The sequence below is a fragment of the Triticum urartu genome, chromosome 1 (genome assembly GCF_003073215.2).
Source record: "Triticum urartu cultivar G1812 chromosome 1, Tu2.1, whole genome shotgun sequence".
Taxonomy (NCBI): Eukaryota; Viridiplantae; Streptophyta; class Magnoliopsida; order Poales; family Poaceae; genus Triticum; species Triticum urartu.
The window spans coordinates 62098257-62114088 of record NC_053022.1 but is presented as its reverse complement, the minus strand read 5'-3'; the positions used below and the strand labels follow the sequence as shown (position 1 = coordinate 62114088).

Below are 15832 nucleotides of genomic sequence, written 5' to 3'. Positions count from 1 at the left end.
ATACAATACATTTAATTTTATGGAAAATTTTCTAAGCTGTTTTTGTTGTAATGCAGACGTGGTACTACGAGAAGTGGAGGGTGCACCAATTGGACTCTACCATCTCGTATGCATCAAGGTTAAGGCCGTTGATCCAAAACTGGAGTGACGAGAAGGCACAGAAGGTTGACAACATAATCAACAAAAAAAATATAGGGGTTGGAGAGGTAAAGTGTTAGTACTGTGTGCCTGGATTATCTACCATATGTTTTGAATGATACTAACGACACTAACATACAGTATGTCGATGACCTGCTGCGGCCTTTCAATCCGCCACCAGTTGGGACGCCGGTCAAACCAAAGACTGACGGTCAGGTAAATGATGAACATCAGACACAAATATATATTGTAACTTTGCAAGTACAATCGAAGTCATATACTTCTAACTGCTTGTAATTTGCAGGATAAGGCACTCATGGGCCGTGTATTGGCTGATTTGAAAGAAGTTGCCTCCATTGTGCGGGAAGCCAATGCACAACAATTTGATAGGATGAGCACCCTTGAAAAAAATGGACGAGTGCCTTAGGCGTACACTTGCAAACGGCAGACGCACGGACGACCTCATCACCGAATTCGATGTAAGTATACCATTATGAGTTTCTATAAATATTTTTACTATCAATACTCTCCACACTAACACATTTGTTTTAAAGAACCACCGCTATGGAATATTTGATGATGATCGCCCAGGAGTAGAGGACATACAGCTATCTGACCTGGGAGTACCTGCGGACCCAATGGAGGTCCCAGGAGAGAATACTACTCACCAGCAAAAACAAAAAAAAAGACACGGAGGTCATTGCCAAAGGCATTTCTGCTAAGGGAATACAAAAAGATAATATGGATGCCCCCATGAAGAACGTAGCTGAAGATTTGCAGCCAGCTCCTAGTTTGCAATCGCGAAAGAATTCAAAAACCACCACAAGCCTTGAAGCTTTCATGGTGATACACATTTCACATCTAACTGATTTTGTTTTAAGTTAATGAAGATTCGTAGCTAACAAGTGCTTTATTTCGAATCACCGGATCCTCTGAATTTGAGGCACAATGAGAATGTGCAAAAGGCTGAAGAAAGAAGAGATCAAGATGATGAAGATGTCAGTATTGAGGTGGGGGGAGAGGCAGGTACCAAAAGCAAACACCGGTCTGCCAAGGCTAAGGCAATAAGGGAGCCGGAAGAGACACATGTCTTCCCAGTTGATGAGGACAACTATGATGATTCTTTAGCAAAGCAGCGACAAGATAGCATGGTTGATTCCATGCTACCAACTCGTACGAGCATCCGGAAAAGAGTGGCATCTTCATTATTGTGCAGTGAAGATTATGTTCTGTACGATAGTGATAAGAAGAGAAAGAGAAACAGGACTCCATCGGAGTCTACCAACGATTCCAAGGACACAAAGAATACAAAGAGGAAAAACCGTGCAAGCATTTTTAAAGATACAGACACAGGTGCTTCGAGGCTGGAGACCGACCTTGACAAGTTTCGACAGAATCACGTGGACGAAATTGTCAACACCTTAGATATTGATAAACAATTGGTGGTAATTGATGACATTGTTCTGCTACAGAAGCATTTGCAATGCCTCACCATGACAGATGGAGTTTTAGATGACAAATGGTTGGGTGACGAAGTAAGATATTTGCCAAATTATTTTATCAATTTTCTTTTGCACAGTACAATTAACTTGAATTTTGTTTTAGTTGGTTGATGATGTGATTCAGATCATGCGTCATGATCATCCTGAGGACATAAGGCACGGGCAACTGGTTTACATTGAGAGGGTGGCCGGCGTCGCTATGCTCGAAAGAGATGGTAAGGTAGAGAACTGCCACGAGGCCGCTTTGGCGGGCAGTCATGGAACAACAAAAGGAGACAACTACCTCAGACATGATCTGGTACCATCTAACCATGACATAAACACATTTATTTTTGTAATCATTATGCATGTTGATGTAATCATCTTTGCTGTCCAGGTTTTTCTACCTACGAACATGGCGAACACCCACTGGTTCCTTGTGGTCGTAAACCCCAGAAGGAGGGAGATTCAGATTCTTGATTTACTTTTCAGCTACGTAGTAACACAAGTGATTCACGTGGTGAGATTTTAAACGTCTTTCAATATAACACAACATTTAGCATCATACCTAACCTTGAACCGTGAGCAACTTCTCATACCATGGACTTTGGCAGATACGTGGGGTGGAAGCACATCTGAGAGCATCGCTGCGAATCAATGGACCACAAAGCCATGCATGGCAAGACATTAACGTGACCCAATGGACAGTAAAGCATGTTCATGTGCCAAGACAAGATGACAAGTCAGTCAACAGTATTAACTTCTCGATATGTATTAAATTTTTAATACGTGAAATGGTGCTAACAGAATTAATTGTTGTAGTTCTTCTTGTGCACTCTACATGCTGAAGAACATCGAATTCTTTATGGGAGAAGATCTTACGCTATGTTATGACCAAGTACGTAGAGTAACACCTAAAATTCTGTCAATTTTGTAAACATATGGAACGATACTAACATATCCTCCCATGCAGGAATACATTGATAATTATAGAAGAGAGCTGCCTGTTGCCCTTCTTACTTCGCCCTACAACAAATTGAAGTCCATGAAAAGGCTGAAGACGTACATTGCTAGCCTATCGGATGCAGCTGCGATTGAAGGTCATGAAGATGCAAGCCGTTAGTCCAGTAGTGGTTGATTCTTAGATCTGGAGTGTACACTTGGTTATGAAGCGGTAGAGTAGGGTGTGGTTTGGTTTTAGTCCCGAAGAAGGTTTCCTGGCCATGTTCATAGTCCAGTGCGGATTAATCAAGTTGTAATATTTCACAGTACTGGTTCCAAATACTATTCTTGAAATAAATTTGGTCTGCATGGGAGACGCTGAAACATATATTTGCTTTTTACAACCAGAACTTTTGAAGCTTTTTTTAACATTGCTAGTTAGAAGTTTCAGAAAAATTTCAGTTAGTGCTGAAATATTTTGGCTGAAAGGCAAATATTGCAGTGAGTGCTTAAATGAATGAAGTTCAGTTATTTCATCGAAATCTCACCGAAGTGAAAACCATGGTGTCGTGCCATCTTGAGCAGCAACAGAAATGTTTCAGCGTTATTAACAAAATTTGGTCTCACAGATACGAGGAAAAAAGGTATGATTTTGAGCATGCAAGATCGGATGGGCAATAAAATAACTTCACAAGAGAGCCAAATACTATTCTTGAAGAATGTTTCCTAGCCATGTTCATAGTCCAGTGTGGATTAATCAAGTTGTAATATTTCACAGTACTGGTTCCAAATACTATTCTTGAAATAAATTTGGTCTGCATGTGAGACGCTGAAACATATATTTGCTTTTTTCAACCAGAACTTTTGAAGCTTAGGAAGGTTAACTGAATTCTTAAATTTATATTTAAGTATCGTCGGAGTCTGGACAAGATTTAGAACAATTACATCGCTAGTTAGAAGTTTCAGAATTTTTTAAACATCGCTAGGTAGAAGTTTCGGAATTCTTTTAACATCGCTAGTTAGAAGTTTCAGAAAAATTTCAGCGAGTGCTGAGATATTTTGGCATCGCTAGTTAGAAGGTTCAGATTTTTTTTAACATCGCTAGTTAGAAGTTTCAGAAAAAATTTCAGCGAGTGTTGAAATATTTTGGCCGAAATTCAGTGAGGCTGAAATATTTTGGCCGATTTTCAAAGAAACGGGAACGATATCTTTTTGATGATCGTGATTCTCAGGAGACCTACGTGTTGTTACACAACTTACCTTGGTTTTTTTTAAACCATAACTTACCTTTGCTAAACTCTCCACGCCCCCCCTAATATTCAACCAGGTGGGTCCCCTCCCTTGATTTCCTCCAACCAAAGAAATCTATACGTAGATATATGTCCGGGTTGTTACGATCCCTATAAATAGGGATCCTTTGAAACCTCGTAGATCATAGTTCGTCCTTCTGCGCCGCCCAAACCAGCAAGACAGAAGGACGGAGCAACCCAGGAATCCAGCAAGACCGAACGACGGAGCCAAACATGGGTCCTCTGGTAACTCCCCACGATCTCAGCCGCTGCTATTTTTCGTGCCACGATCTTCCTCGCATGATCTTTTGTTGCGACCCCACTCGTTGTTTGCATATTCATGTAACTCAGCATGTTTTTAAACAAATTAAGTTGGGGGCGTTAGGGGAGGGCGCTAGGATTTGTTTCCTACCAGATTGGCAGTTCATTGATTAATTCCAGGCTAAATCTTAGCGTCTGGTCTTGTCGATGCCAATTAGTGCAGCGGGCGCCTGCATTCTTTTTTTCCTTCCGCACGAGTCATGGAAGGCATTGATGGCCCATGTTTTAATTCCATACTACTGACCATGATTAGCGCCTAGAGTTGAGGAGACCACGGTTGGATAGTTTTTATTTTCCAATGTTTATTTTATTTCAGATAAGTGCCTTGAAATGGAGATTACCTTAGATGACCGTTCAAACGTAACCAAGCTGAATCACATGATAGTATTTGCACATACATGGAACTCAGCATGCTTGTACCTCATGCAGTAGCGTAGAGCACAATTTTTGTGTTGGTATATATAAGCTGTATTCGTCTGTATGAGTGTTTAAATTGTATACCATGCTGAATCTAATCACACTTGCACATCCATTGAACCCAGGATGTTTCTTTGTTGCCATATGAGGAGTTCATAAATGGATTAAACACGCAGCAAAGGATGTACATCCAGTTGATAGGACTGGGTGGACTTCTCAAGACACCTAGCATCAAAATTAGACGTGTACTCTGCCTGGCCATCGCTAATTCATATGATGCAGAGTAGGATGCCTTTATCATCAATGGGAGACCATGTAGGATCACACTAGAAGATGTAGCGCATATAACAGGCATGCCCTGCCATGGGAAGAAGCACGTCCCTTCAAATCTTGATGATAATATGGAGTTGTGGAAGAAACTGAAAGACCGTAATGACACCAAAATAACTTTCAAAGGATTGCTAGCCAACATGAAAGTCGACAGCGCACCAAAGTTTGTCAGGCCATTTGTGTTGTACACCATATGCAAATATGTATGCCGAACAAAAGAGGAGTATGTGGATAACAAATATATTGGGATTGTTAGAAACGTTGAGACGATAAAGGGCACAAATCTTGGACAGCTAATGCTTGACTATCTTATGGATAGCGTGAAGAATTTTGTAAATGGTGAGGCAATTCTGGAGGGGAATCTACCACTGCTGCAGGTAATTCGTAGTAGTACAATTATCAGTTACCTAACATACATTACATAATGTACGGGAATGTTTGTAAACTGCTTTTGTTGTCATGCAGACATGGTACTACGAGAAGTTCAAAGTGCACCAATTGGACTCTAGCATCTCGTATGAATCAAAGTTAAGGCCGCTGATCCAGAACTGGAGCGAGGAGAAGGCAAAAAAGGTTGACAATATAATCCAGAATAATTATCTGAGAGTTGGAGAGGTAAAATGTCAGCACATTGCCTGGATTACGTAACATATATATTTTCTAAATCATACTAACGACACTAAACTGCAGTATGTTGAGGACCTGATGAGGCCTTTCATTCCAGCACGAGATGGTACGCTGGCCAAACCGAAGACTGGCGCTCAGGTAAATGAGTTACATAAGGCACAAATATATATTGTAACATTCCAACTAGTATGAAGTTATATGATTCTAACTGTTTCAAAGTCTCAGATTAAGGTACTCGTCGGACGTGTATTGACTGATTTGCAAGAAGTTGCCTCCCTCGTGCGGGAATCCGGTACAGAACAAAATCATAGGATGTGCACCCTTGAAAAGAAAATGGATGAGTGCCTTAGGCGTACCCGTACAAATGGCAAGCTCACGGAGGACCTCATCAAAGAATTGAAGGTAAGCCTAGAATTATGAGATTAGTATATATAATTGGAAATTTACGTGTACAAGTTTTTTTCTAATTTAGTTTACTATCAAAACACCCTAGACTAACATGTATTTTTAAAAAAAACACGATGGAATATTTCCAGGAGTGGACGACATACATCTATCTGACCTCGGGGCTCCTTCACACCCAATGGAGGCCTCTGTTGAGAATGCTGAGCAGGCTTCTGACCAGGGGAAACAAAAGGATGTCACGGAGGTCGATGCTAAGCACGATTGTAAGCAGGGAATAAAAAATGATGACATGAAGCCCCCCATGAAGAACCTTAATGAAGATTTTGACGTACGCATGTTAACTTAATTATGAAACAATCATTGTTGTTTCAGAAATAACATTTGATCTTTCACGTACAGGATGAAGCATTCGAAAGAGCTGCTGCAAATATCAAACAGGATCTCAGTGGTATTCATAAGCTTTTGAAAGAGGTGGATGATATCCAGGGAGCTCCTAGTTTTGATAACAAAATGCATTCCAAAGCCACCACAAGCCTTGAAGATTTCCAGGTGATGCACATTTTACCTATAATTGAGCAAGAATCTGCTAAAGGCTAACACACGTTTATTTCGTCTGACAGAATCCGTTCAACAGACGGAGTAAGCAGCACTCTGTGAAGGCTACGGGACCGCAAGATCCTGAAGAGCCCCGTGCCTTCACAGATGATGACAGCCATGATGAATCCTTGAAAAGCAGCAACAAGTAAGTGTGGTTGGATCGACACCACCAAATCATGGGGGCGAAAAGAAAAGGGTGGTATTGCAATTATTTAAGGATGACGAGTATGCTTCGTATGACACTGAGAAGAAAAAAAAGGAAAAAAAAGACTCCATCAGAGTGTACAAATGATTCCGAGGACATGAACAGTAAAAAGAGGAAAATTGGCTCTAGCAACTTAAAAAAGAGGTCAGAATTTCCTGAAACCCAGAGGGACCAGCTAGACGTGGTTCGACAGGATTTCGTGGCGTCACTGATCAACACTACAAATCGTGAAAAACAAATGGTGTTAGTTGATGACATTGTCGTGCTATCAAAGCATTTGCAATGCCTCACCCATAAAGATGAATCTGAAGATGGCGTATGGTTGGGTGACGAAGTAAGATAGTATTTCACAAATTTGTTTATGAAGTTTCATTTTTGTACAATACAATTAACTTGATTATTTTTGTAGGTGGTTGATGCTGCGATCTAGCTCATGCGTAATGATCAACCAATTGACACAAGGGACGGCCAACTGGTTTACATTGAGAGGGTGGCCGGCGTCGCTAAGCTCGAAAGAGATGGTAGGATAGAGGAATGCTACGAGGACGCTTTGGTAGGCATTCCTGGAACAACACAAGGAACCACCTACCTGAAACATGATATTGTATATTAAGCTGACGTAGAACATATTTTTTTTATTACTATGCACGTTGATCTAATTATCTGTGCACTTCAGGTTTTCCTACCTACGAAAAGTTTATACACCCACTGGTTCCTTGTGGTCGTAAACACCATAAGAAAGGAGATTCAGGTTCTTGATTCATTTTTCCACTGTATACCCAAAGAAGTAAATAACATGGTGAGAATTTCAACATATTTAATTATAAGAAAGGATTTAACATCGTATGTAAGTATTAGTCGTAGGCAACTTCTCATCCCATTGGGCTTGCAGGTACGTGGGATGGAAGCACATCTGAGAGCAGCGATGCGAGTCAATGGGATTGAAAGCAATGCATGGGAAGACATTAACGTGACGCAATGGCCAGTACGAAATATTAATGTGCCAAAATCCGATGAGACGTCAGTCAACAATATTAGCTTTTGTTTTTGTTTTAGATTGTTAATATCTAAAATGCTGATCTAACAACATAAAATGTTGCAGTTCTTGTAGTGCACTGTACATGCTGAAGAACATCGAATTATTTATGGGAGTAAAACTAAGGTTGCAATATGACGAAGTACGTAAAGTAACACCTAAAATTTTGTCATTTTCTGAAACATATGGAACGATACTAACATATCCTCGCATGCAGGCCTACATCGACAAATTCAGAAGAGAGCTACCCGTTGTGCTTGTCGATTCACCCTACAACAAAATGAAATACGGGACTAGGTTCAGGCAGTACCATGCTAGGCAATCGGATGCAGCTGCGGTTGAAGACGACGAGGATGCAAGCAGTTAGTCCAGCATTGTGGTTCATTCTTACATGTGGAGTGTACACTTGGCCATAAAGCGATAGAGTAAGGTGTGGTTGGGTTTTAGTCCCGAAGAAGGTTTCCTAGCCGTGTTATTAGTCCATTGCGCATGAGTCAAGTTGTAAAACTTCAATAATATTGGTTACTATATTTTGCTTGAAATAAATTTGGTCTCTACGGGATCTCGTAGAAATCTATATTTGCTTTTTACTACCATGTGACAATAATGGTGCTTGGCGAAACCCTAGAAGAATAATGGATTATGATATGTCTATTTTCATACGAGAGAAAAATTTATTAAAGCATGAGCATAGCCTCACAACAGAAGTCAAAAATACTGCCTGATTCAACACGCAATCCCAGCTATGTCTCGTAGGCAGGCCGCAAATCCAAAAAAATGGAGCATATGATAACAAGAGTAAAAGCACGTACCATAGGGGGCCTCTGCAGGTGCTGCAACGCTGAATTGAAGCGATCACCTTCAGGAGCACAGTGGTGTGGACATGGTACATCCATCCTGCCTCAGGGAATCACATAGCATGTTCTGTCATAGCCCAGCAAAACAAAGGAAAAATTACTACTTGTACTAACCTTGTCAAGTGTGTGCATGTAACAAATGTTGGACATAACTAAACACGAAAGAATGATATGCAACATATGGAAGAATCGAATGCTCATTCCTTTCTCTCTGCTTTTTGCGAGGACCATTACTCTCCCTTTAACAAGGCTAAAACATCATAATAAGACTTAACAGCAATCTTGAAAAGGTGGATATCCCATGTGAATCTAATTTTTCATATAAAGCACATGCCAAGTCTGTTGATCCCAGTCCAGCAATTGCACAAGAAGAAGCGAGCGTCATAAATATTGAGCAACATAAGCTATGAATTGTTTATAGTACATTCCAAAATTAATAGCTTATCATCTCCATTGATCTCCAAATCTCACCTATCAGCCAAATTGAAAGAATACATGTTGAATGCAACGATTGAACGTCCGTAGATCGAGCAGTCGGGGGTGGACGAATGGGGCTGGCCGTCGAGGCCGGCGGCCGGCTTCATCTAGTCCCGCAGAACATGAACCATACCCAACCACCTTGCCATCGGACGAGATGCATGACCAGATAGAAGCTGCAGCCATGGCTGAGAAATGATATGTAGAGGACGCAAACAACCAATTGGGATGTGGGAAAGAGGTTGCCTATAACCTTGTGGCTATAGGCACCCGCATGGAGAACTGGGAGGTGGGATGGCGCCGACTCTTGCCGGCGGCCGCCGCGGGGAGGGCAGTGGGCCTCCTCTCGTGTTCGTTGAAAATGCGGTGCGAGATCGCGAGGGAATTGGGGTGGAGGAAGGGAAGGGCCGCGACGCGCGGCTAGATCCTGCCGGCGACGAGGGAGGGAGGGGCCGCGACGAGCGGCTAGATCCTGCCAGCGACGAGGAAGGGAGGGGCCGCGACGAGCGGCTAGATCCTGCCGGCGAGGATCAAAACCGTAGCGGCGGCGAGGCATAAACCCTAGCGAACGGGATAAATATCGAACCAAAAATAGCCCTCAAATTCATACCGAGAATACCCTCGAAATATTTGGGAGGGAAGATCAGATCAGTTCGAAATATTTTTTCTCCCGAAAATGCCCCTCGGAGTCTGATATAATACACGTGACATCAGTGTATTGCATCGGATCTGGACCGTCGATTTCGCTCCGACGGACGGTCCATATCGTCCGGATGCACTGTAAAATGACTCTAGAAAAAAGTTGCATATACACTCCCCGTCTAGGAATAAGTCTACAAATAATTTTTTTAGGATAAATTATAAAGTAGAGTAAAAATGCAGTGGAAAGGTGCAAGACACCATCTCTCTCATCTTTAATTACCTCATCCCAGTGAGTTAAGTGCATGTGAAAAGTGAGTAGATCATGTTAAATATTACTGTTTTTTATTACTGTATGATGAGAGAGAATCATATTTTTTTACTAAGAAGATATAAATAGATTTTTAATTTTAAATGCTAAATGTACGCTTATTTATGAACGGAGAGAGTGCTGCTTATTGTGCGCGCATCTGCAGGCCATTGTACATGCCACCGTTCTAAGGAAGCGTAATGAAGGCTCTGCAATCTCTAATGCGGCCGAAATTAGGGTTGAGGCAGAGGCGTACCTGCAAGTCATGGTCAAAAGGATGATGCACGTGGAATTGCCCTCCTTTCAAGGTGCTACAGCTGACATCAGCTACGAAATGAACCGTTATCTCTACTCGGTGAGACATAAAATATATCCTCTCATACATGCATGTAATTATATTATTCACTGAGAAAAAACAGCATCCTGATTATTTATGTCTTTGTTGGGCAATTATTGCATCGCCTGTCAGACTATTGTGCAAGCCAGCGTCGTTCAGAAGCGCACAAAGGTCATCGAGACAATATCCACCATGGATGGCAAGATCGTCACAGACATGAGGACGGAGAACACCACAACGGACATCGAAAGAACTTTCGGTGACCGAGACGACGTCCACAGACTTCGAAGGAACTTTCGAGAAGGTGACGGAGACGACGTCCACAGACCTCGATGGAACTTCAGAGAAGGTCACGAAGAGGACGTCCACAGACCTCGAAGGAACTTCAGAGAAGATGACGGAGAAGACGTCCACAGATTTCGAAGGAACTTCAGAGGAGGTGACGGAGAGGACGTCAACAGACGAGAGGACGTCCATAGACTTGGAAAGAACTTCCAAGGTGACGTCGGCGGAGTTGGAGAGGGCAAGGGCGCGGATCACGGAGCTGGAGCAAAAGCTACAGGAGAAGGAGACCCTTGTCGTCCAGGTCGCAAAGCTGGAGCTGCAGCTGCGGGACAAGGAGAGCCTGGTGGTCCGCGTCACGGAGCACAAGGAGACCCTGGTCGTCCGCATCACCGAGATGGAGCAGACGCTCCAGCAAAGGGAGAGCGTGCCGGTAAGCCTCCGTTCGGAGCTGGAGCAGCAGCGCAAGAGCTGCGAAGAGGGGTGCACCGTGTGCGACGCCAGCGTGAAGAGGTGTGGCCAGATGGTCGAGATGTGGAAGGCCCGGATGGTGGAGCTGCTGGGCGCCGTGGAGGAACACAAAGGGGCTGTTTGGATCCCAGCCTAAGCGTGCCACGTCTAAGGTGAGGCGTGCCACAGCCCCTTATGCGTGCGTTTGGTTCTGAATAAAAGTTAGGCTCGCCACAACGTTAAGGATCGTCCGCCGCTGAAATTTCGCCAAAAAGTGTGGCGCTCGTTTCGCCCGCCACACTCGCCGTGGCGTGCCAACTGAGCCACAAAAATCCCCGCGAACTGATAAAAGTCATCGCTTCCCTGTTCGTCCTCAGTCCAAAAATCCCCCACCCCTTCAGTCTTGACCCCATGGCTGAGAGCCCTTCTCTCTCCCCTTCCAGATCCAGCTGAGGACGACCTTGCCGCCGCACTCGATCTGCTCCTCCCTGGTACGAATCCTCATCACCGCAGCATCTATCTCCTCCACCTCCTCCATCTCCTCCATCTCATCACGTCAGATTCATCTCATACATGCAGATCTGGGCGTCCTTGATTTTCTCAAGAGAAAAATACCAGCCTTCTTCCATGATTTGTGGGATTTCCCGTTGCTTGTTCCTGCCCTTGTTGCATCCAGACTAGGAACTTCCATCTCATAGTGAAAGGTCAACTATTTGTTAAGAGGAAAGGTAACATCGTAATCCCCCTTTGCAATTGTTGCATGCTTGTACGAGTGAGATTATAAGTTAGTAATTTCTTGTAAGTATGTGGTGTTGATGTAAGATTTGACATCTCTCTGTGTTCTTTTCTTAGATATGTATTGTACAATTTATTGTTTGAGTAATATACTGTCCTCTGTATAATTTGCGTTGGATAAAAAATTTATATATAGTTCCACTCACTGATGTCATCTGATTTTTTAATGCTATTATTGTTTCATAGATGGACCAAAGAACATTATGCTTACAGTATTACATGCATTATTATCACTACTACATGTGGAGGAGAAGATTGCTTGCTGCCATTATTGTGTGTTTAGGGATGTACTGGTACAAGATTAATGTCCGAAAAAGGAAGAGAAAATCTATAACTTATGCTCCCATGTTCGAACGAGATGTTGAAAGGATGTCACGCCTGAACCGTATGTATTATGGAACCGAGGCTAATTGCATAAGTGAGCTGCGCATGCGGAAATTTGTTTTTCACAAATTGTGTGCCAACCTGAGACGTCGTGGTCTACTGGTAGACACATTCCATGTAACTGTGGAGGAGCAAGTTGCCATGTTCATCCATGTTGTGGGTCATAACTGGAAAAATAGATCGATTGGTTTCGAGTTTTATCGATCGGGCGAGACTGTTAGTAGGTACTTCAATGCTGTTTTAGATGCCCTGTGTCTCCTTGCTCGTGATGTCATATGCATCAGAACCATCGAAACACATTCGAAGATAACAAGTAGCTCCAGATTTCACCCTTACTTTGAGGTAGATCCAAAATTATTCACAAGTATCTGCAATGTATTTATAGGTTCCATTCAGTCTGTTTGAAACTGGTTCTCTCTTTTCGTAGGGATGCATAGGAGCTCTGGATGGTACTCATATACCGGCATGTGTGCCAATCCACATGCAAGATAGGTTTAGGGGTAGAAAGTCCTTTCCCACACAAAATGTGCTAGCAGCCGTTGATTTTGACCTAAGATTTACATATGTTCTTGCTGGATGGGAGGGATCGGCTCATGATTCTTATGTGCTCCAAGATGCCCTATCACGTCCCAATGGCCTTAAAATACCAGAAGGTGGGATTCTAACCCATGGCTTCAAACTGAAACTTTCTTTAGTTCTTAGCTAATGTGTTAGCATCATCATGATGTAGGTAAATATTTCCTAGCGGATGCGGGATATGCTGCAAGACCCGGTATACTACCCCCATATCGTGGTGTACGATATCACCTAAAGGAATATAGGGGAAGTAGAGAGCCTGAGAACCCAAGGGAGTTATTCAGCCATCGCCATTCCTCACTTAGAACAACCGTCGAAAGAGCATTTGGTACCTTGAAGAATCGATTTAAAATATTTGCAAGTCAGCCATTCTTCCCTCTAAAAACACAAGTAAAAATTGTGTTTGCTTGTTGTGCGCTCCATAACTGGATCCTAGATGATGGTCCTGATGAGTATGTCTATGATGATTCTACTTGGTACTCGGCCCTTCCACGGAGTAGACGACACCGTCGTGACGTTTACCAGGAGAGCCAGGCATGGGCACACAAAAGGGATGTACTAGCTCAAAAAATGTGGGAGGATAATTTAGCAGCTCAAGATCAAGATGTTTAAGAAGTTAGTATGTAAGGCTGATGTTGATGGGTTTTATTTTAGGTTCCATTCAGTCTGTTTGAAACTAGAGTTCTGCCTTATTTCTATGTATCAAACATGAGTGCTATTTTGTTACATTTGGTCATTATGTATGTGATTCATGTGAAACTATGTTGGTTGTACCTCTGTAAACTTATATCACTTATTTTATCTTTAGTAAATTGTTGGTTGTTTCATGCTTATTTGCCTCACCTATTATCTTTTAATTAAAATGGCTCACTGTATGAGAAACAGCGATGGCCAAGGGAAAGGGGAAGTCTGATGGTGATGGGTGCTCTCGTGAGAGGACTATTTCCTGGGCTGATGATCAGACCAAGTTTATGTTGGATTGGTGCATTGAATACATGAAGGAACAATATGCGGGATTTAGGTTCAGGAAGCATCATCTTTTGAAGTATGCTGATGCTTTAAATAGAAAATTTGCTATGGGGGTGACACTTGCTCAAGTTGATCGTCACTTCAGGCACTACAAAGAAAATTGGAAGTACATTGCCGCCGCAATTAGCAAGAGTGGCAATGTTTTCGATGATATTAGATGTCTGGTAACTATCTCCGAGTCTGAAAAGTCTTGCCTCAATGTACGTATAATTTAGTTTCTTTTTAAAACTTAATATGGCTAATTTAATTAGGATCTTAATGTGTGTGTGCTTGTAATGCAGGATAGAGCAAGGCGCTTGCTTTCTAAGCCCATCAAGTTCTACTATGAGATGCAGGAGCTATTCACAGGCACTAGTGCTGATGGTTCTTTGGCCATGGACCAGCATACATGCACAATTGATTCCGATGACTCGGACAATGATGAAGGGTTGTATGATCTCAACTGCTATCCACAGTATGAGGGCCCTCTTGAGGAGGATTCTGACACTTTGCCAACAACACATTGTCCTAAAAGACCTCTAGTACCTGTAGGTGGTGATAATTCAACATCTAGCACTAGCCGAGTTGGTAAGAAGCGCCCAAGAGGTAGCAAGTCACCTACTAAGAAGCCATCAAGAACCAAGAGTCGTTTCGTGGAGTCCGCTGAAGAAATCAACTCTACATTGAGGTCACTCCAGCAATCCCTTACTGCCGCTCCTCCTCCAATGCCCCAAGTTGTTGATCCTTATGCTAGTTTATGGAAGAGGTTGGAGGAACTCCCAATTACCACATATCAAAGAATTACTGTTGGTGTGCACTTATCTTGCAAGGACAATGAAGGTTTGCGTGGTTGGTTATGCAGTGCAAGTGAAAAAACTTTTGAAACTTGGGTTTGCAAGTCCTTTGCTGACAAAGATCATGTTTATAGCAACATGTGAAGTTATCTAGTTGCTAACTTGTCATGTCTAGAAGTTGGCAACCTGTGAAGTTTAGAAGATGGCAACTTTTGGTATTTAGGAGATGAACTTGTGCTACGGCTACTGCTTTTGGGAAGTAGATCTTTTGATGTGTGGTGAAACACTTTAATGTAACTTGGCCAGAACTTGTGTTATTGCTATGAGTGACTATCACTTGACTTTATAATGATGGACGAAACTTGCACGTATCTATCTTATTTTCTATCTTGATTATGAGTTTGCATTTTGAATTATTTTGTACAGATGGGATTAATAGAAAATGCTCCATGTTACTTTTTATGGTTATTATTATTGCGACAAAATCTTCTTACATTTACTGAAGCATGTTGTAGTATGATTGCTTTGCGAGACAAATGGCAAGTAATCTCATCACCGTGGAGTCTAGCAGTAAGGTGATTCTAACCACCTGTGGCAGGAAACCGTGGCAGAAAACCAAACGCAAACCATAACTTTTTGCCAAACATTTGTGGAATCCATCCAAACACACGCCACACAAAATCTGCCACACCTAACCTAAGGCATGGCTACCAACCAAACAGTTTGATTTTGCCACACATTATGGCAAGCCACAAATTATCACCACCTACAGGTACTGGAGGTCTTTTAGGACAATGTGTTGTTGGCAAAGTGTCAGAATCCTCCTCAAGAGGGCCCTCATACTGTGGATAGCAGTTGAGATCATACAACCCTTCATCATTGTCCGAGTCATCGGAATCAATTGTGCATGTATGCTGGTCCATGGCCAAAGAACCATCAGCACTAGTGCCTGTGAATAGCTCCTGCATCTCATAGTAGAACTTGATGGGCTTAGAAAGCAAGCGCCTTGCTCTATCCTGCATTACAAGCACACACACATTAAGATCCTAATTAAATTAGCCATATTAAGTTTTAAAAAGAAACTAAATTATACGTACATTGAGGCAAGACTTTTCAGACTCGGAGATAGTTACCA

General features: G+C 42.4%; 1 protein-coding gene and 1 pseudogene across 1 annotated transcript; one reads left to right on the top strand and one right to left on the bottom strand.

The window, feature by feature from the left end:
* The first annotated feature begins 11389 nt into the window (after positions 1-11389).
* On the top strand, positions 11390-15034 carry LOC125547513 (annotated as a pseudogene).
* Positions 15035-15307: 273 nt separating this feature from the next.
* On the bottom strand, positions 15308-15832 carry LOC125507483 (the record flags this gene model as incomplete). The annotated part of the gene is given in 2 exon segments (XM_048672074.1): positions 15308-15713; positions 15795-15832. Coding segments are annotated over 2 exon segments (347 nt in total), but the record flags the coding sequence as incomplete, so codon positions are not given.